At 45.7% G+C, this 19,173-nt stretch overlaps 1 protein-coding gene across 2 annotated transcripts in view; it reads left to right on the forward strand.

Annotated features, from left to right (window-relative positions):
• Positions 1 to 19,173, forward strand: part of DOCK1 (dedicator of cytokinesis 1) — a 487,093-nt gene that overhangs the window by 395,645 nt on the left and 72,275 nt on the right. For both annotated transcript variants that reach the window (XM_032423353.1, XM_032423354.1), the window contains exons 32-33: positions 7,431 to 7,489; positions 17,908 to 18,056. In XM_032423353.1, coding sequence (XP_032279244.1) covers positions 7,431 to 7,489; positions 17,908 to 18,056 — 208 coding nt within the window. The remainder of the gene's footprint in view (positions 1 to 7,430; positions 7,490 to 17,907; positions 18,057 to 19,173) is intronic.

Here is a 19,173-nt window from a genome sequence, read left to right on the forward strand (position 1 = left end):
AACACGGCCAGCTGGTGTCTCCCCTTCCAGAGCCGCAGGGCTTCTGAATTGAGCTCTGGGTCTTCTCTTCCTCATAACTGTGGCAATAAGAGGCTCCAGATTTTCCCTTTGAAATTTTCTCATGGATTCCCCAAGGGAAAAAAAAAAACATCCTAAGTGTTTTAGAAGTTGTCTTTCCAAGACTCTGGCAGGACGACCTCAGCTCCTGTGCACCTTGAGGAGCCCTCTCCCAGGGACCTAGGCTCAGTGTGTGGCCGTGACAGGCCACCAGGGAGAGGTGTTCTCCGTGTCTGAGACCAGCGCTTGTGGCCCGGGAGGCCGTGTGGCTAAGATGCGTGGCAGGTTCAACAATACGATACAAGACGTGCTTGTATTTGTCATGCCTCTGTCTCTACCTTAAACACTTTTTATTTGCCGTTTTATTTCTAAATACCAAAATCTACATAAGACATACTTAAGGGCATCCTACCCAAATGCTTAAATTTTCCCAGTGCCTAGAAAGGTTTTAATTTGCTTAAAATGGTGCTAGTGGAAAGGGCTTGAGTGTCTGCTCTGTGCTCAGGGTCTTGGTGCTCGGGACGCAGAGGTGAGAAGTTCACGGTCTCAGGCAGGTAGGTGTGCGACAGTCACAGCGATCGCCTGAGGTATCGGTGCCCACTGGGCGCCTTGGCAGACTGCAGATGGACGTTCGGGAGTGAACGCGGGGAGCCCCAAGGCCTCTGGTGGGAGGGGCTTCCAGGCTGGGTGGGGAAGGAGCAGGCAGGTTACCAGGTTGGTGGACTGAGCCACGGTCAACAGACCACCAGTCCCCAAAGGGGACATCAAGTCCCAGAGGACATGGCCTGCTCCTTGAGCAGAGAGATGCTCTGGATTGTTGAAGCGTGAGTGAGTGGCTAGACCCTGAGGGCTTGGCATGGGCAGAACGGGAGGCCCAGTGATCTGGGAATTGACCCCATGGGTCTCAGCAAAGGGCTGGGTGCTGACACAGAGCCCAGTGGAGGATAATTCACTTGGTTGTCTTTTTCTAGATAGAAAGCCTGCAGGCTCTGAAAGCAGAGCCATGCCACACCCGTTGCGGAGCCTCTGGCTGCCTCCCTTTGGGCCAGTCTACTGCTTAGGGTTCCTGAAGCCAACCAAATGCATCTGCTTGAGGGCTTCACTGAGGAACCCCCCTCCGCCCACACCCTTCACACCCCTGCCTACCCTTCTCTTCCTCTCTGCCAAGCTTGCAGCAACACCTGTCTGCCTGGCTGACAGCACGGTGGCCCCAGACAATGAGAAAACCCCAGTGTCAGAAGATCTGCCTGTTCATTCCCTCTTGTGACGCTCCCCGTCCTGATGACCTGGGTTGGGGAGATAATTAGGATATTCATCCCAGAGACTTTGCCCAACATGCATGGGAGGAACATAAAATAATGGGCCATACCGTGCAGAGAACTGATTATGTCAAACCCAAATTGAGTATAAGATTTTCCAATGAACCACAAAATAAATAACCACCAGGAATCAAAGTCTATAATAAGAAAATATATCTGACTCAGCCTTCAGACATCCTTGGTGCTAGGACTCCCAGCAAAGGACAGAGGTGTCGCTGGCATTTGAAAACTGACCGTCACTTCTCCCCGCCCCATCCCCCCACCCCCACCCCCAGCCTTTGACATTACGGGGACTCAGGAAATAGAGTCAGATATAAAAAAGTTGGCTTTTCATTAGCAGCCAGCTTCACCATGTTAGTATGCGGGACATGTGTGTCCTAGTTGGGACAGTGTGACCCATGACTGCAAACAGGCTTCTGCGTTCAGGACCAGACTTAGTCCTGGAAGAGAAAGGGGGTTTCAGGCCCTGGGCATCCAGCATATCCAAGCATAAAAGGCTCACTTAAAATTTTCAGCCCGAGAATCAAGTTTAAGTGCCAACCCCAGGTTAGTGCATTTGAACCTATGTGCAGAGACCACCCTCCATGCAGACCCTCTCCTCGGTTGGTCTCCACGCTCTCATCTTTATTTACTTATTTATATGTATTTTTTCGTGTAGAATTCACACCTTCTGAGAGGACAGGTTTCACAACCAGGTCGAAATTCCACATAAACAGAGATCTCCATCTTTCCGAGTGCAGGGTTCTGAGGTGTTCGTACATTAAGTCAAACTAAAGACATTGCTTTTAGGGAAACTGAAAGAAACAAAGCTGCCACAAGCCCTGCTTTGCAGTGTGGGATGATCCGAAGCTGGGACTGTGGACCCCAGATTATAACAAGAAGTAGTTTAGAAAAAGTAGAGCTCATGTTTATGCACATTGTTTAAGAGACTCCAATTATTCAAAGTAGGTTCAGTCTAAACCCAGAATTAGCAGGGGTCTCAGAGAGACAGATTTAGCAAACGGTGACCCACGGCAAGTCACTGTTGGCAAAGGTAAGTGTCCCGTGTGCCTGAGCGACTCTGTGCCCCATCCAACGTGGTAAACCTCGGGCAGCGCAGTACACCATGGCACATCCAAGCCCTGTGTGTAATAAACTTTATTCCCGGGGTCACAGATGGGGTCCCACCTCCTCTCACCTCCCCCAGGGACTTGCCATTAAACCAAACGTGTCTCACTTCACCCATCAAGTCCCTCCAGTGACCTCTGCATCTGTCTGCATCCCTCAGCCTCCACCCACTCCCCACAAGGTCTCTCTCTTTCCTTTGTTCCCAGAACCCCATGGAGATTTTCCTCCTCCTTTTTGGCCTCTCTGTTCCCTTGTCAGGCTCATAATCCTCCATCAGACCTTTCAGTGGGGGCGCTCCTCACACCTTGGTCTTGGGTCTTCTCGTTCCATCCTCCCTCCTTCAGATGGCGTGTTTCAGCTCTGCATCTCAACCCTTTCTTGGGTCACGATGGCAGTTTAATGGGTGTTTGTATTTGTTCCCTACAATCATCTGCCCTTACAGTTAACACACCCTGGGTGTCTAAAAACTACAGATATTTGTTGTCTTACAGTTCAGGGGGCCAGGAATCCAAATCAAAGTGTGGGCAGAGGTGGTTCCTTCTGCAGGCTCAAAGGGAGAACCTGTTCTGTGCCTCCCTCGGCTGGTGGTTGTCCCCAGGCCTTGGCGCTCCTGGTTTCTGGCTGCATCCCTCCATGCTCTTCCTTGTGGCCTCATGGGGCCTTCTTTCCCATGTCTCCAAATCTTCCTCCCCTTGTAAGGACACCAGTCCTTGGACTCAACTCCCCTCCAACCTCTGCAATCCAGTATGACATCATCTTAACCTGGTGACACCTGCAAAGACCCTATTTCCAGATAGGGTCACCTTCACAGGTCCCGGGGCTTAGGACTTGAACATGTTATTGTAGAGGACACAATTCAACCCACAACAGTCATGCCCAACATACTTTTTTTTTTTTTTCAGTGAAATAGAATATAAGAAAGCATCAGAATTTACTGAAGGTAGTGAGGTTAAGTGTTATTTCATAAAACAGTTGTACACAGATATTTATATGTGTGCTGGTTAGTAAAGTAAAATGTATTTCTTATTTCAAAAGCATTTTGAAACTTAAACTTTAAAAAGCTGCCTCTGTGGCCTTTGTTCACACTGCATCCCCCTTGGTCTCTTAAGAGGAAGGAGCAGGCTCTCTGTCCTCCTGCCACACGTCCTCTTTTGGTCCATATCCTTACCTACCCACTCCCTGCCTTGGGGCCTTTGCACCTGCTGGTCCATCTTCCTGGAATGCTCTCCCTTCCCTTCTGCCTGGATTATGTCTTTCCTTCTTCAAATCTGAGGGTAAATTATTGTCCCAGAGAATTGCCATGGCCAGCCTAGGCCCACTGTTCAACTCTCACTCCTCTGTTTTTCCTAAAGGGCCATGATCACAGCCTTCATAGAACTGTTGTATGTACATATGTGTGTTGATCTAGTGTGATTATTTGTTTAATGTCCATCTCTGCTACCATGCTAATAGCCCCCCAAGGTCTGTGGACTTTGTTCTCCATGTTATATTAATATTCCCATATTAGCTCTGAGCCTGGCCTCTAGTGAGTATTCAGTAATTAACGAATCAGTGAGTAACGTTCCCTGAATGAATCAATGTAAATGACCATCGTAACCATGGGTTGCTGTGATGAGGCCTAGTGTGAGCTTTAAAGGAAGCACCTAGCCTGGCTTGAGTGCTCACTAGGACATACAAGGACATCATCTCTCTCATTTTCAAAAACTCCTGGGAGATGAACATCATACATCATTATCCCAGTACTACATATGAGGAGACTGAGGGTCAGAGTGGCCAGGTGACTTGCCCAGAGTGCTTAGATTTGAGCTCAGGTCAAGCCTTATCCCCAAGCCTGGGCTATCTCTGGTGGACATGGGTTTTCTGCTTCTTGGGTGAAGATTCACGAAACCAGGTGCTGAGATAAGGCCCTGGAGACCAGATTCATGCTATTTTAGCTCAGAGTTACAGACCTGGATGTGGGATCCTATATTCACTTGGGCTGTGGGAAGCTTGCCTCCTTGAGGCCCCCTTGGCCCCCATTTCGCAGGTGCTCTCTGACTTGTGTGTGGGCACGGTGGGTGGGGTGTGATGGGAAACGCCAGGTGGCTCCAGCTCCCTGCTGCTATAGCTTTGTGGGGTCAGGCACGGCGGTTCAGCCCTGGGACTCTCTGCGTCCTCAGTGGAGAGAGGGCCACGACAGCTTCTCTCTGCTCACCCGGTGGTCTTGTTGCCAGAGTCAGATGAGACCAGTGCCCTTTGAGAGATGTGACACGGCGCTGTGCCATTGGGGAGATCCGGACTTGCCAGGCCCTGAGACGTGTGCCGTGGGGCAGGGCATGGGCCTTGGGGTCTGAAGACTTGGGTTCTCTTTCTTCTTCCTTGCCTGTGACTTGGCCGAGTCCTTTGGCTTCTCCCTCTAGGACCGGTTCCGTTCCCTCAAGTGTAAATTGTGAGAGTTGAACTTAGCTCTGCTCTGTAAGGCTGCCACCAGCCCTGGGAGCCTGTGACCAGGTAACGAGCATGAGCCCTGACACTCTCCATCACTGCTGCCCTCTCCTCCCCAGCAAGAAGGTATGAACAGTTCGGGAATCCCTCGTGAGTTCTGGTGATAGCTGTAGCCTTATTGGGGGATTACGCTGAGACATGTATAGATTGAGCAGAGCTGCTGTCTTATTAAAACTAAAGATCAGTCTCGCTGCCAGAGTCAGTCTTGCCCCTCACCTTCTAGCTCCTTGCTCCCCTTGTTGTTACCTTTGTTCTGGCCCTAAGCACCTTTGTCTTATTTGGGTATGAAAATGGCATTTTTAGCCCCTTGCTACAACAGGCCTGACTCTAGTGAGGGATGTGCTCTCGGATCTTTGCTGATACCCCTGTCCTCAAAATACTGTGAAGGCATGTCATTTTCCACACCTGGGACAGGATAGCGTAACTAGAAAACGCGAATCCGACACCCATGAGCATCTCACCCTCTGTCAGCACCGTAAGGAAAGGGGACGTCCAGGGAGAGGCAGGAGTGGTGGAGGCTCCCTGTCCACGTGGGCCTCCTGGCATCCAGGTGTCAACCCCAGCTCTGGAGAAATGGCAAATCACTGCAGGTCAGCAGACATGGGGTCACTCCGGCATGACCCAAACCGCCTAGCATTTTAGCCATTTCTCTTTTGTGAGAGAGATTCTTCCAGGATGAGAAGGAATGGCTTGGCTACTGGAAGAGTATTTAAAACTTGAGTTAGTCAGTCAGTGGCAGGCCAATGGCTGTGACCAGCTCGCCCCAGCTCCGTGGGGGGGCTCCGGCCGGCTCTGTGTGCCGAGATCTGAACACGTACTGGCAGGCCCTGGGGGGTCCTGCCTGTGATACAGAGCTCCCTGGCTCACCAGATGCCCACTCTCCGGAGAGACGACTCATCCACCTGCGCAGCGAGCACCAGCGCTAGGTTTGAGCGTGGCTGTGTGCTCCGCAGTGCTTTTCCCCGGTGGATGCTGGGAGGAGGCCTGCCGTATCCTCTCCCGGTCTGGGCTGCTGGAGACCCTCTGTCATTTGTGCAGGAGCAAAATGGGAATTGGGAAACTGGATCAACAAGCCCAGGAAGGGTGCACAACTAAAGAGGGCTTCGATGATACGGACCGTGGGCGATGTGGGGTGCCACTTAGACATTGGAGGGTGCTCTCCTCTCACCCACGGGCTTGGTCCAGTAGCTTTGCTGACAGTGGACAGGCCTCTCCTCACTGTGGCACTGGTGATGGGTGCATTCCCTGGCCGAGATCCCCCCTCTCTCACTCACCCAGTTGACCCACATCAGCACTCACCTGGTTGTCAGGCTGGGCTGGAAGGTAACTCGTTTACCCCCGAGGACAAGCTTGTCCTCACAGGAAGGGGCTGACGCTCCCAGGTCAGTTTCTCTGTCTGTACACGGGGCCGTGGGTCCGTGCAGGTGCAGTGGCCCCGGGGTGACCTCTGTGACAGGGTTGCCAGGCCGGTTTCCCTGGTGGAGAGCACATTGGTCTGCAGCCCTCTCCTGCCGAAAGTGACAGACGGGTGCTTAGGGCCCTAGAGACTTTTATAAGGTGGCAGCGAGCTATGGTTGTTGGTTTACCAGGAGGCTCTTTGCCTTGAGAGCCACAACCAGGTCATCTGTAAACAGCTTCCCTTTCCACATCAGCTGCCGTGAGGACCAACAGAGCAGCTTGATGACCCAGCTGCTAAACTGTAATCCTGTACGATAATTGTGCAAATTATTATTTTTAATATAATCAGTTTTTTCCTTAGGCAATAAAGGAAAAAGTTAAATTGCTCACAAACTAATAAACGTTTATCTTCTGAAGCATCAAATTCTGTTTACTCATGAAACACACACCTCCTCTGCTGACCCTGTGGGAGGAAAATTAACATTTATTTTCCCTGATAAACAAAAACAGGGGAATGTTAATGACATCCTTTGGTGCAGAGCTCTTCCTTACATTGAAAATGCTAAAGAAGGATGGGAGATATTTGAAAGAGGCCTTCCCAGCTCTGATTGTCCACTCCAGGGCTTAATTTTAACATGTGAAAGCTGCTTTTGTGAGCAGGGTTGGAGGATGTCATTTGGTGTCTGCAGAGCTGGATGCTAAGAGCATGCTCTGAAAACGAGCTCCCCCTCAGGCCAGGGAGCCAGGTCCTCCTTCTCTTGCCATTAGAGACTGAAGAAGGAAAATACTGCCCTTACTTTCTACCACCTCGCTCATGTTCCCACGGGGTGGGGGGTGGGGGTGGGAAGAGTGTTACATAATCTGGGGTGATGGGGTGATGGGTAGGTGAGGCTCCCTCTGCTGGATTCTTCCTCCTTCAGTTCTCTTTGGTGGCAAGAGAAGCTTTGATACTCTCTTTGTTTGTCTCCATGCTGGGAGACTTTCATTGCACTTAAAAATAATCTAAGTCTGATTTCCAAATGCTCAAAAGAGTGACTCAGCATTTCCCCTGTCCTCGGTTCTCAGGTATGGAGATATGAGGAGGCAGATTGGCTTCGAAATCAGAGACATGTGGTACAACCTTGGTGAGTAGCTGGGATTTCCGGGGAATCATGGTGACTGTCACTGGCCCTGGCTGTCAGTGGTGCCGGGGCGTCTTGAAAACCTGAATTGCTTCTCTTCCTCAGAGAGTGATTGCTACCTTTGCAATAGTTGTTTTCTGTAAATAAGAGGTAGGAAGAAAATCCGATCGGTGGGGCAAATAGAAAAATCAGTAGAGTGCCCCCTTATGTCAGGTGAACACAGCTCTGCCTTGAAATTTCTTTGCTTCCGGGCATCGCTAACATTCCCCCAGTTTCTCGGGCATCAAACCAGGTAGTTCATCCCACTGTCACAAGGCTCACTGCTTATTGTCTTCAGCTTAACACATTCTACCCTCAAAGGGGTTTTTTTTTTTGCCTACTCAAAACTGGGCCCTGTATCTAGGTACACTGCCAATTGGGTGGTGGTAGTAGAACATGCTTGCACGCTGAAAACACATTAGGGGCTTCATGTGTTAAGATGAGAAATTCACATAGGTGTTTGCCGCTGCAAACGTCCCTCTTACTGCTGCTTTTGCTGCATCTCAAACATTTTGGTAGTTATTTTGTTTTCATTTTCATTTGACTCAATATATTTTCTGATTTCCCATTTGATGTCTTTGACCCATTGACTGTTGAGGAGCAGGCTTTATAATTTCCTCTATTTGTGAATTTCCCAGTTTTCCTTCTGTTTTTGATTTCTGATTTCATTCCATTGTCGTTGGAAAAGATACTTGGTATGATTTCAGTCTCCTTGAATTTGTTAAGAATTGTTTCATGACCTAAGATGTGACATATCTGAGGGACGCTCCATGTGCCCTTGAGAAAAACGTTATTCTGTTGCTGCTGAGTGGAATGTTCTATCTGTTAGGTCCATTTGGTCTATAATATTGCCTTGATCAGTAAATATAAACAACCTAACTTTACACCACAGGAACTAGAAAAAGCACAATGCCTTAAGCCAGAAGAGGGAAGAAAATAATAAAGATTAGAACAGAAATAAATAAAATCGAGAATGAAAAAACAATAGAAAAATTCAACACAACTAGAGTTGGTTTTTTGAAAAGATAAACAAAATTGACCAGCCTTTAGCTAGATTAACTAGGAACAGAGGAGACATAGGTAAATAAAATCAGAAATGTAAGGAGAGCCATTACAACTGATACCACAGAAATAAAAAGGATCAAAAGAGGCTATTATGAATAATTATATGTCAACCAACCTTGAAGAAATGGACAAATTCCTAGAAACATGCAGCCTACCAAGACTGGATTATGAAGATATAGAAAATCTGAACAGACAGATGGTAAGCAATTAGCAATCTAAAACTTCCCAACAAAGAATAGCCCAGGACCAGATAGCTTCAATGATGAATTCTACCCAACGTTTAAGGAATTAATGCCAGTCCTTCTCAGACTCTTCCAAAACATTGAAGAGAAGGGAACACTTCCAAACTCATTTTATGAGGCAAACTTTACCATGATACCAAAGCCAGATAAAGCACTACAAGAAAAGAAAACTATAGGCCACTGTCTCTGATGAACATAGATGTAAAAATCTGCAAGAAAATACTAGCAAACTAAATTCAGCAGCGCATCAATTGGATCATACCCCATGGTCAAGTGGGATTTATCCCTGGGATACAAGGATGGTTCCACATACAGAAGTTAACAAAGGTGATACACTGCATTAACAGATTGAAGTATAAAAGTCATATGATTATATCAATAGATACAGAAAAAACATTTGATGAAATTTAATACCCTTTCATGTTAGAAACTCAACAAATTAGGTATAGAAATAATGTACCTTAATGTAATAAAGGCCACATATGACAAACCCACAGCTAAGATGTTCAGGAGTGAAGAACTGAAAGCTTTTCCTGTAAGATCTGGAACACAAGGGGCCCCACTCTCTCACTCCTATTCCGCATAGTACTGGAAGTCTCAGCCATAGCAATTAGGCAAGAAAAAGCAATAAAAGCCAACAAGACCACAAAGGAAGAAGTGAAATTATGTTTGCAGAAGGCATGATCTTTTATATAGAAAACTCTAAAGACTTCATCAAAAATGCTGTTAGAAATAATAGATTAAGAAAACTTGCAGGATACAAAATGAACGTGGAAAAACCAGTTGCATTTCTATACACTAACAACTATCTGAAAAGGAAATTAAGAAAATAATCCCATTTACAATAGCATCAAAATGAATAAAATACTTAAAAGTAAACTTAAAACAAGGAGGTGAAAGACCTGAATAGTGAAAGGTACAAAGAGTCTATGACAGAAATGAAGGAAGAAACAGATATATATAAAGGCATCTCATCTTTGTAGATTAGAAGACTTGCTAGTGTTAAAATGTCCGTATTACCCCAAGCAGTCTGTAGGTTCAATGCTATCTCCATCAAAATTCCAATGGCATTTTTCACAGACATTGAAAAAATGATTCTAAAATTCACATGGAACCACAAAAGACTCTAAGTCACCAAAGCAGTCCTGACAATGAACAAAAGTGGAGGCATCATACTTCCTGACTTCAAAATAGATTACAAAGCTGCAGGAGTCAAAACACCCTAGTACTGACATCAAGGCAGACATAGAGATCAATGGAACAGGAGAGCCCAGAAGTAAACCTGCACATATATAGCCAACCGATCTTAGACAAGAGAGCCAAGACCATACAATGGGAAAAGGATCACCACTTTAATAAATGTTGTGAAAACTGGATACCCACATGCAAAAGAATGAAACTGGACCCTTGTCTAACATCATACCCCAAAACCAACTCAACTAAAGACTTAAACATAAGACCCCCAAACTGCAAAACTCTAAAAGAAACCATAGGAGAAAACCTTCTTGATATTGGTCTTGGCAATGATTTCTTGGAAATTACAGCAAAAGCACAGGCAACAAAAGCAAACATAGACAAGTAGGACTCCATCAAACTAAAAAGCGCCTGCACAGTAAAGGAAACAACAAAATAAAAGACACCCCGTGGAATGGGAGAAGACATCTGCAAACCATATATCTGCTAAAGGGTTAATTTACAAAATGTATAAGGAAATCCTACAACTCAATAGCAAAAAACCCCACCAATTAAAAGATGGGCAAAGGACTTGTATTGACATTTCTCCAAGGAAGAAATGGCCAATAGGTTTATGAAAAGATATGCAACATCACTGACCATCAGGGAAGTGCAAATCAAAACCACAGTGAGATGTCCCCTCACACCTGTTAGGATGGCTATTACGAAAAAAGTAAAAGATAAGTGTCAGCCAGGTGTACAGAAGTTTGAACACTTGCACGGGGTCGATGGGAATGTGGGAAACAGCATGGAGGTTTCTCAAAAAGTTAAAAATAGAACTCCCATATGATCCAGCCATCTCCCTTCTGGGTGTACATCCAAAGGAATTGAAGTCAGGATCTTGATGAGGTATTTGTACACCCAGTTCATGGCAGCATTATTCATAATAGCCAAGAAATGGAAACAACCTAAATGCCCATTGATGGATGGGTGGATAAAGAAAATGTGGTATATGTATATTCAATGGAATATTATTCAGCTTTATTTTTTTAGTAAAAAGGAAATCTTGCCAAATGCAAAAACATTCCTCTTACATGAAGTTTCTAAAGAGTCATACTCTTAGAAGCCGAGAGTAGAACGGTGGTTGCCAGGGGTAGGGGTGAATGGGGGGGGGAGGAGGGAATGGGGAGGTATTGGTCAAAGGGTACAAACTTTCAGTTATGCAAGATGGGTAAGTCTAGAGATCTGCTGTAGAACAGAACACCCAAAGTTAACAATACTGTGTCCTACATTTAAAAATTTGTTAAGAGGGTAGATCTCATCTTAAGTGTTCTTACGACAATAAACAATAAAGAGGAAAAAGGATATAATTAATAAAAAAAATTTTTTTAAAGATTTTTTTATTTACTTATTTGAGAGAGAGAGAGAGAGTGAACGAGAGCATGAGCAGGGGGGAGGGTCAGAGAGAGAGGGACAAACAGGCTCCCTGCTCAGGGGGCAGGGATGCAGGACTCGATCCCAGGACCCCAGGATCATGACCTGAGCCGAAGGCAGGTACTCAACCAACTGAGCCACCCAGGTGCCCCAATAAAATTTTATTAATTAAAATAACATGGAATTCTCTATTAAAATGTTAGTCACTATGCCATGTAATTCTGTTAGGTAAGCTCCTTAAAGGAATAAAGAACTGATAATTGGGCATCCTGTTGCCATCTTGAATGGGTCCTCGATGAACCCGCCTCTCTCCTAGCACCTGTTCTCCACTGTCAGCTCGCTTGGTGCCGAGACGTCCAGGCACCTTTCTTCAGCCTCATGGAGGGTCCTGTGCAAGACTTCTGTGGCATTTCCTCCCTGAGCCTCCAGGGCCCTGTTTGTTTTGCTTAGCTTGGCCCACGAAGCCTGTGGTGGCTACAGAGGGCCTCCCCTCTCCCCTCTCCCCAGTGACTCTGTTCTCCTCTCCAAGGAGGCAGGTATCTTTCCACTTCTCCTTCTAGTTACCCCACAGCACCTGGGTTAAATTTGTTTCCCCATGACTGGAGCAACTTAGTTGCACCCCTCCCTGCTCGGTTCTTGAATAGATTCTTGCTGTCTGTGTTGTGGCTAGAGACCGTGGCTAGAAAGACGCCCTGGCCTATCTATATTCCTTGGGGAGAATGAAACAGGGTAATAAAAACAGAACACAGTTTTTCCTGAAGGTGGGGAACTGGACTCCATCGCCCTCCCAAGGACCCTCCGAGCGGGCAGGGGTGGGGGTTTGGGGACCTCGCCTGCAGTCCGCCTTTGTGGTCAGCAAGTTCAAGGCCGCCTGTTTTCAGCCCGAGCCAGATTTCCTCACAGGGGGGTTGCTGGCTCATCCTCCTTGAGTTCCCGGATGTCAGCAAATGCGTAAAGGCAGGCCCTATCACTTCTCTAGGGAAAGTTAGAATTTCTAAATGTCCTTTGTCCATCTGTTTATATGAAGGATGGAGTCTTTTTCAAATGGGTGTTACATGAAAAATAAATGCAGAAGGCCTTGGGAGAAAATACTATAAGATATTCTATGGATAATACTAATAACATAGAAATTAAGAAGTATGATTTAAGGAGAGGCACCAGCTGGGTTCTCGGGAGTCAGAATCCAGCACAGAAGCTCCCAGGTGGTGACGACGAGCTGGTTGGAATGGCTCCGTCTGCTCACGTTCTCCACGGAGAAGTAACCTGAACCCTGCATGCTGTTCGGTTCTCAGGCACTTGAGGACCCCTTAAGGAAACTCTTTGCTGGGTCATTGGAAGCGACTTTCCTGCAGCAGCTTAATTGCCCAGAATCTGAGTTATGGCTCCAGGCTGTCAAAGGGCTTCATGAATCTCCAACACTGAGCCTTCCTGGTGCCACCCTGGGTCATTGGTCTTCCTGCCGCACCCCCCCCCCCCCCGGAGGGGAGGGGAAAGGAGGAGCCCTGGCTCCAGTGAAGAGACTTGAATCCTATTGGAATTTTCTTCCTACCTTGCCTCTGCCTGGCTGTGTGGCCTCCCCCATGACCCAGTCTTTCTGGGCTTCCATCCTCTCTTACAAGAGAGGTTGGACTAAAGTTTTCAAGAGCCTCCCAATCCTGACACTCCATAATTCTTTATATATGTATGATGATCTCTGTAATGAAATGCCAAGTCTTCTAGAACAGGGAGGAGGGCCATTCATGATTCATTTTAATTGATCATGCTCTGACAAATGCGTTTGTCATTTGCCCTGGTAGGCCAGACACTGCCGAACTCATGCCAGGAAGGGACCAAATACATCCCCATTAGAGAGCACAGAACAAGGCAGAGGGACATTCAGAGAGTGGCATGGAGAGAATTGCTCTCTGCTGGCTGAGAGGGAGTCTGGGGCTCTCCTAGCTGCCAGCATCCACCAGGCAGGTGCTGTGGGCTCCACCTGCCCCCCCCCCCCACATGAGAGTCCCCAGGCCATCTCTCACCTGCTGGCCCTTCCCAAGAGAGTGGCAACACCTTCTTGTAAGTTTTTCGTTTCATTTCTCAAGTATACACTGTGAGTTGTGTGTTTCCCCCCAAAGGAGAATTTTAGATACGATTTCAAATGACAGTGCTTCATTCTGAAATGGCTTGATATTTTGTGCATCATTTAGGCTAACTAGAGGCATCCACCCTGGCAGATATTCAGACTGATGATTAACATACTAAAATGCTGTTTTCTTGGGTGCCTGGGGGGGCTCAGTTGGTTGAGCGTCTGCCTTCGGCTCAGGTCACGATCCAGTCCCACATCTGGTTCCCAGCTCAGTGGGGAGTCTGCTTCTCCCTCTGCCCCTCCCCTGCTCCTGCACGCTCTCTCTCTCTCACAAAAATAAATTAAAAAATCTTTTAAAAAAAGGAAAATAAATAAAATGCTTTTTTCTCGCTTGATAAATAGTTGTTGCCCCAACTCAGCCCACCCGGGCCCCTTAGTGCTCCGCCAGGACCCTCCCCTCCTCTGTGAGGGTCCCTGAAGGGTCACTGCCTGGCATGGACGAAGGCTCCAGAACTGAGCTCAAGCCACGACTGGCCTGACTGATGGACACGCCTGCCTTTCTGGCTTTTCTTTCTTTCTATAAAAGTTATGTTCGTGGTCACCTCTGTCGTGCCTGAGACTGACCACCATTTGCAACTGGCCCCGTCTCCAGGATTGTCGTGAAGGAAGGTACGAAGGGCCCAGGGTAACGTGAGCTGCTTTGTGATGCTCACTTCCAGGCTCTGGGAAAGGCTAGACCTTCTGAGGATGCACTCTTGGGTGTAAATCAGATCTTTAAAGCTGTTTTGGAGCAGTTGTTTCCCTCAACATTATCGGTCATTATGCTCCAAATAGGCTGAGTCAAGCGGGAGATCTTTGATTTGCAAGGTAAAGGATGCAGTTAGGAGAGCAAATGTCCCATTGTTTCCTGGCAGTTGCTGATTTGAATAGGGTGATGAATGCATAAGATCTGTGCTTTGCAGCTTTGCAGCCAAGAATGTGGACTCTGGCCTGAGAGAGGGCCAAGAGGTCAAATGTAAACCATGACCTTGGTCCATGAAGGGTAGGAATCTGGTAACAGCAAGAAATAACCACCAACTAGCATGATGGGGTTCCTTGCTTGTAAAATAATTACATTAGTTTTTGAAAATTAAAAACATATAATAAAAGCATCAGCTGCCCAAAGGATCTGCCCTGAGCAGCCCCTCAAAACAGCCAAGAATGGCTCCATGGGGTCACCTCAGGCCACCTGGCTCTTTTTTCTGCTGCGAATATCAGGTGTTGGAGCCTGCCCCAAGTGTCACTGTCAAGGCCCCCACTCTCGACAGCACGTCTCAGTTCCCCAGAATGTACACAACCTATTTTCTACGCAGCATTTTTTTTTTTTAATGGGCTCAGGTTTGGGAACATACTGGCAGGTTGATCTAGCCAGCTCTGTCCACAAAATAAAAATGGAAGTCGGGTAAATCTTACAGTTAGTCACCTGTCACTCGATCGGGACTTTATCCTGTCAAAGGTCACAAATAACAAGCAAAACCAACAAATCACTGAAGTAGTAAAGGTTTATTGTGCACACACCAAGAAGACAATTAGCAGGCCTAGGGCACTCAAACCAATGCATGGAAGGAGACTGAGGTATATCCTTACAAAGCAGCTTCTGTCGTGAGAAAGCGGTGACTGTTTATTGGTTATAATATCAGTGATTGGTTATAATTCTAGAATTCTCTTAAATGAGGGGGAGTTGGTTAGTGGTTACGTCATATCAACCTTTGGAAAATGTTTTTCTTTTTGTTTTTTGCTTACGATTTCCAGAGGCAGAAGCAAGAAGTGCCTCCAGTCAGGTTAGCCTTGCAAAATAAGCTAAATGAAGCTTTGCTTGTAGGACTAACCTGTTTTGTCTGCCCAGAGAATTTTCAACGCTGGTCTCCATTTGTTTTTGATTTTAACAAGCTGAATGCTTCACGAGACTATTTCTTCCCTGAGTTTTTCCAATCATATGTGTGATTGAGATGAATGTCTCAGATCTCCCCTCCAAGCAGAGCTTCAGAGCAAGGATTCGGGTCTGTTCTGCTCCATCTAATGCAAGTGCAAATACGGCGTTGCGCCATGGGACAGAGCAGCATGTTTTCCCCTCGCAAACCTGTCATGTTTTGAGTCCGAAAGGAGAAATCAAAAGCACACTCTCTCCCAAAAAAGGAGGGGGAGGGGGAATGTGCTTCTTTCCCAAGCTCTTCAGTTATTTATCAAAGCGCGGCCCCAGAGCACCTGCTCTCACCTCGGCCTGCGCCGCCTCCAGGTCAGTTTTGTTTATTACACAAGGCATGCCAGCCGGCCAGGCACGGCGGGGACGGTCCCGCCAGAGCCAGCGTGCTCTCAGCAAGATCTTCATCGGCCTGGTTTGGGCCAGGGTAGTTTTCATTCAGGGGGTCCCTTCGTGGATGATTTTGGGGACTGGACAAATTATGTGCATTCATTAAAAGCCCCATAGAAGACCTCAGTGTGCCTGGATGATGGACATTTTTGCTCGGTCTACCTGTGTGTACACGGAGATTTTCCTGGGTAAGACTGCGTTTAATGTCCTGGATTTTTGGACCCTCTTGATTGCGGAGATCATCCAAACACCCAGGGAGAGGCTACTGATGGGTGAGAACTTGCCTCCCCTGAGAGAACACAGCCTACTGTCTGGAGGGGATGGGTTGGCTCCACGTTTTGTAACTCAGAAGAAAGACTCTCGGTGGGTTTTAAAAAATTTGGGAGTTGTAACTAGGAGATTGGCAAGGTGACCGGAGGTAAAGTATTCTTATTGTGATCTGATAATTAGCTTGTTCTTCCTTTGTCTCAAAAGGGGAGAGAAAAGTGTATCTTCTTTTTCTTGAAGTCTATACTGCAAGAGTCACCTTGATCCTCATTGATTCCAAACCTGAGTTCATCATTAAATTTGAGCAAGATATGCTCCAGGGGAAATCCATAATGCAAATGCCAAAAAGGAAAAAAGGAAAAACAAGAAAGTAAAGACGATTCCTGGAGAACACCCAGGCCTTGCTCACCTTGAGGACCATTTGTTTGCAGAGGTTAAATCCCCAGGGTTATCACTATAGGTAGAGCTCAGCACTGGCCCCTGGCCAGGTTCCTATACTAATGGGAAGGAAGGTCAATAATCAAAGATTAGAAAACCGTCATTCTTATAACCTATTTATACCTTATAATCCAATCCTTGCACCTACAACGACTTGCTCCTGCCTTAAATGTTCCTCCCAGCTTGGAACAGTAAAAGCTGTCAGTGACAGACCGAGCACTCTATGACACTCAAATTGTGTTGATGAACGATTTGGTGTCACTATCATCTGTTTTCTGAAACATTGGCTCTGACATTTTTTAGGCATAATACAAGGAAAGTGTCATCTGAGAGACTGACTATAATAGCATTTTTAAGAGAATGCTTTGCCACAGTTACATGCCTATCAGAGACATTAAGCATTTGGGGAAGTGATGAGAATCACGTTTTTTATAGCCTTAGTCAAAGTATTACATATTTAGTAAAAGTTGAAAACAGGATTTTCATTATATTCAGATTCCTTACTGAAGGTTAATATGTGTCCACTTAATATAAATTTTAGAAATCTATTAATTTAGGTTTATTAGGAGGGTTATGTACTTTGTTAAGTGTGGTTATTTATAATAGCCAAATTTGTTTTATGGCTCTCTTTACAGAAATCCTTATTAGCTGAGTAATAAAAAAAAAACCCTAAATTCTTTAGAGGATCCATTCTCTTTTCTGATTGTATAGCAATATGAGTAAGATCGATGAACTCTGGATAAATTGCTAGTGTTAATAACAAAATGTCACAAATGAGATACCAGGTATTTTGTCTCCCAGCTCTGCTGTAGATCCCCACTCGTGTCCTTGATTTATATGATATAATTGTCTATTTGTGAAATAATAACAGATAGGACATGACTACAGGTCTTATATTGGATGGATACTTTAATAGCTGCTCTTACAACATTTAGAATGTCCACTTCTTTTTTTTTTATTTTATTTTTAAGAGTTTATGTATTTATTTGAGAGAGAGAAAGAGACAGAGAAAGAGAGCAGGGGAGGAGCAGAGGAAGAAGGACAAGCAGACTCCATGCTGAGCACAGAGGCTGACGTGGGGCTCGATCCCAGGACCCTGAGATCACGACCTGAGCTAAAATCAAGAGTCAGATACTTAACAGACTGAGCCACTAGGCGCCCCTACAGTCCACTTCTTATGCTAAAGGCTGGACACATTCAAAATGCCTGTGGATGAGAAATGGATGCATGTCCCCAATATCCTAGCATTCAGAGTCACACTGATCTGTGTTGTTCAGGTTGGGTCCATTGAAGCTCATTTAAAAACCTTTAAAAAAAAAATTCTGAATAATGCCTTTCTGTATTTAAGGTCAACACAAGATAAAGTTCATTCCAGAAATGGTCGGCCCAATATTAGAAATGACGCTAATTCCTGAGACAGAACTGCGTAAAGCCACCATCCCTATCTTCTTCGATATGATGCAGTGTGAATTCCATTCGACACGAAGCTTCCAGATGGTAAGGGCGTAGTGGGTGTGCGGTAAGTGGCTTGGAGAGAAGGTACATAAGCCTGAAAACCTTGAAAAAGGCTTTATAAGTGGCTCTGGAGGTAAAGGTATTGAACATGAAAAACCTAATTCCCTACAGTTTAAAAGAGAAAAGCCCCAGGACTTTCCTTCTTGAAAAAGCCTATCATCCTTTGCCTTCATCTTTAAGGAGAAATATTCCCAATTATTATTAGCTTTTACTTACTTATTTTTATCTGGGTTTACTTACACATTCAACCCTGGATAAAAGTCTCTTCCCCTCTCCTTGGTACATCCCCTCAGAATGTTTAACCAGATGTTACCACATTCTCAGACTGGCTGCTTCTTGCCAACGTGTGTTATTTTCAAGTTAAAAGTCTTTGCTTTTCCTCTTCCACATCTGTCTCGGTCTTTTACTTGTGCAGCAGAACTGATAAGAACTCCTCAAAGAAAGTCTGCATAATGTGCTCAGAACATACGGTATCAATAGAAAAGACAAAATCTGAATATTTATGTTGGAGGATTAACAAAATCTCCATCCCTGGATTCCATGAAAATAAGTATGGTGTTTACATATTCACTGTTGGATACACACTCACATGCACGAACGTACAATGGCTTTCTCCCCAATGGGCTACTGGGTTGGCTATGATGCTTTGCAAGAGGCACGAGAAGAACCCAAATGGTAGTGGGTCCTCCACATTGAAAGCAACCTTTGCTTAAATATTATAATAATTCAAGTAAGTGAGTATCTATTTCCACATAGAGTTTTGAGGAATTTTAAGAAAAATTCCTGTATTGGAAGGAAACCAAAACTGCATCAGAGTAGCATGACTGTAGTGGGGCCTGTTATTTAAAGTGTAGATTTTCCTTCCCCACCTTTATACTTTTTAGTTCATAGATTGTGAATTGTTTATAGATTTCCACTGGCCAGTCCTCATTATTATGGCACAAAGCTAGTAGCCATGAAGAATAATTTTGGTATTTTCTAGAGCCAAAAACAGTTACAAACCCCAAAGAACCTCTGTGAGTACCAGTTGAGTTTGCACAATGAAGTCAGGTAGACCATGACTCCCGGTACTACCTGGCTCTCCAGAAGATGACTGAAC

This window comes from Phoca vitulina, unplaced genomic scaffold (assembly GCF_004348235.1).
Source record: "Phoca vitulina isolate PV1807 unplaced genomic scaffold, GSC_HSeal_1.0 scaffold28, whole genome shotgun sequence".
In the NCBI taxonomy this organism is placed as follows: domain Eukaryota; kingdom Metazoa; phylum Chordata; class Mammalia; order Carnivora; family Phocidae; genus Phoca; species Phoca vitulina.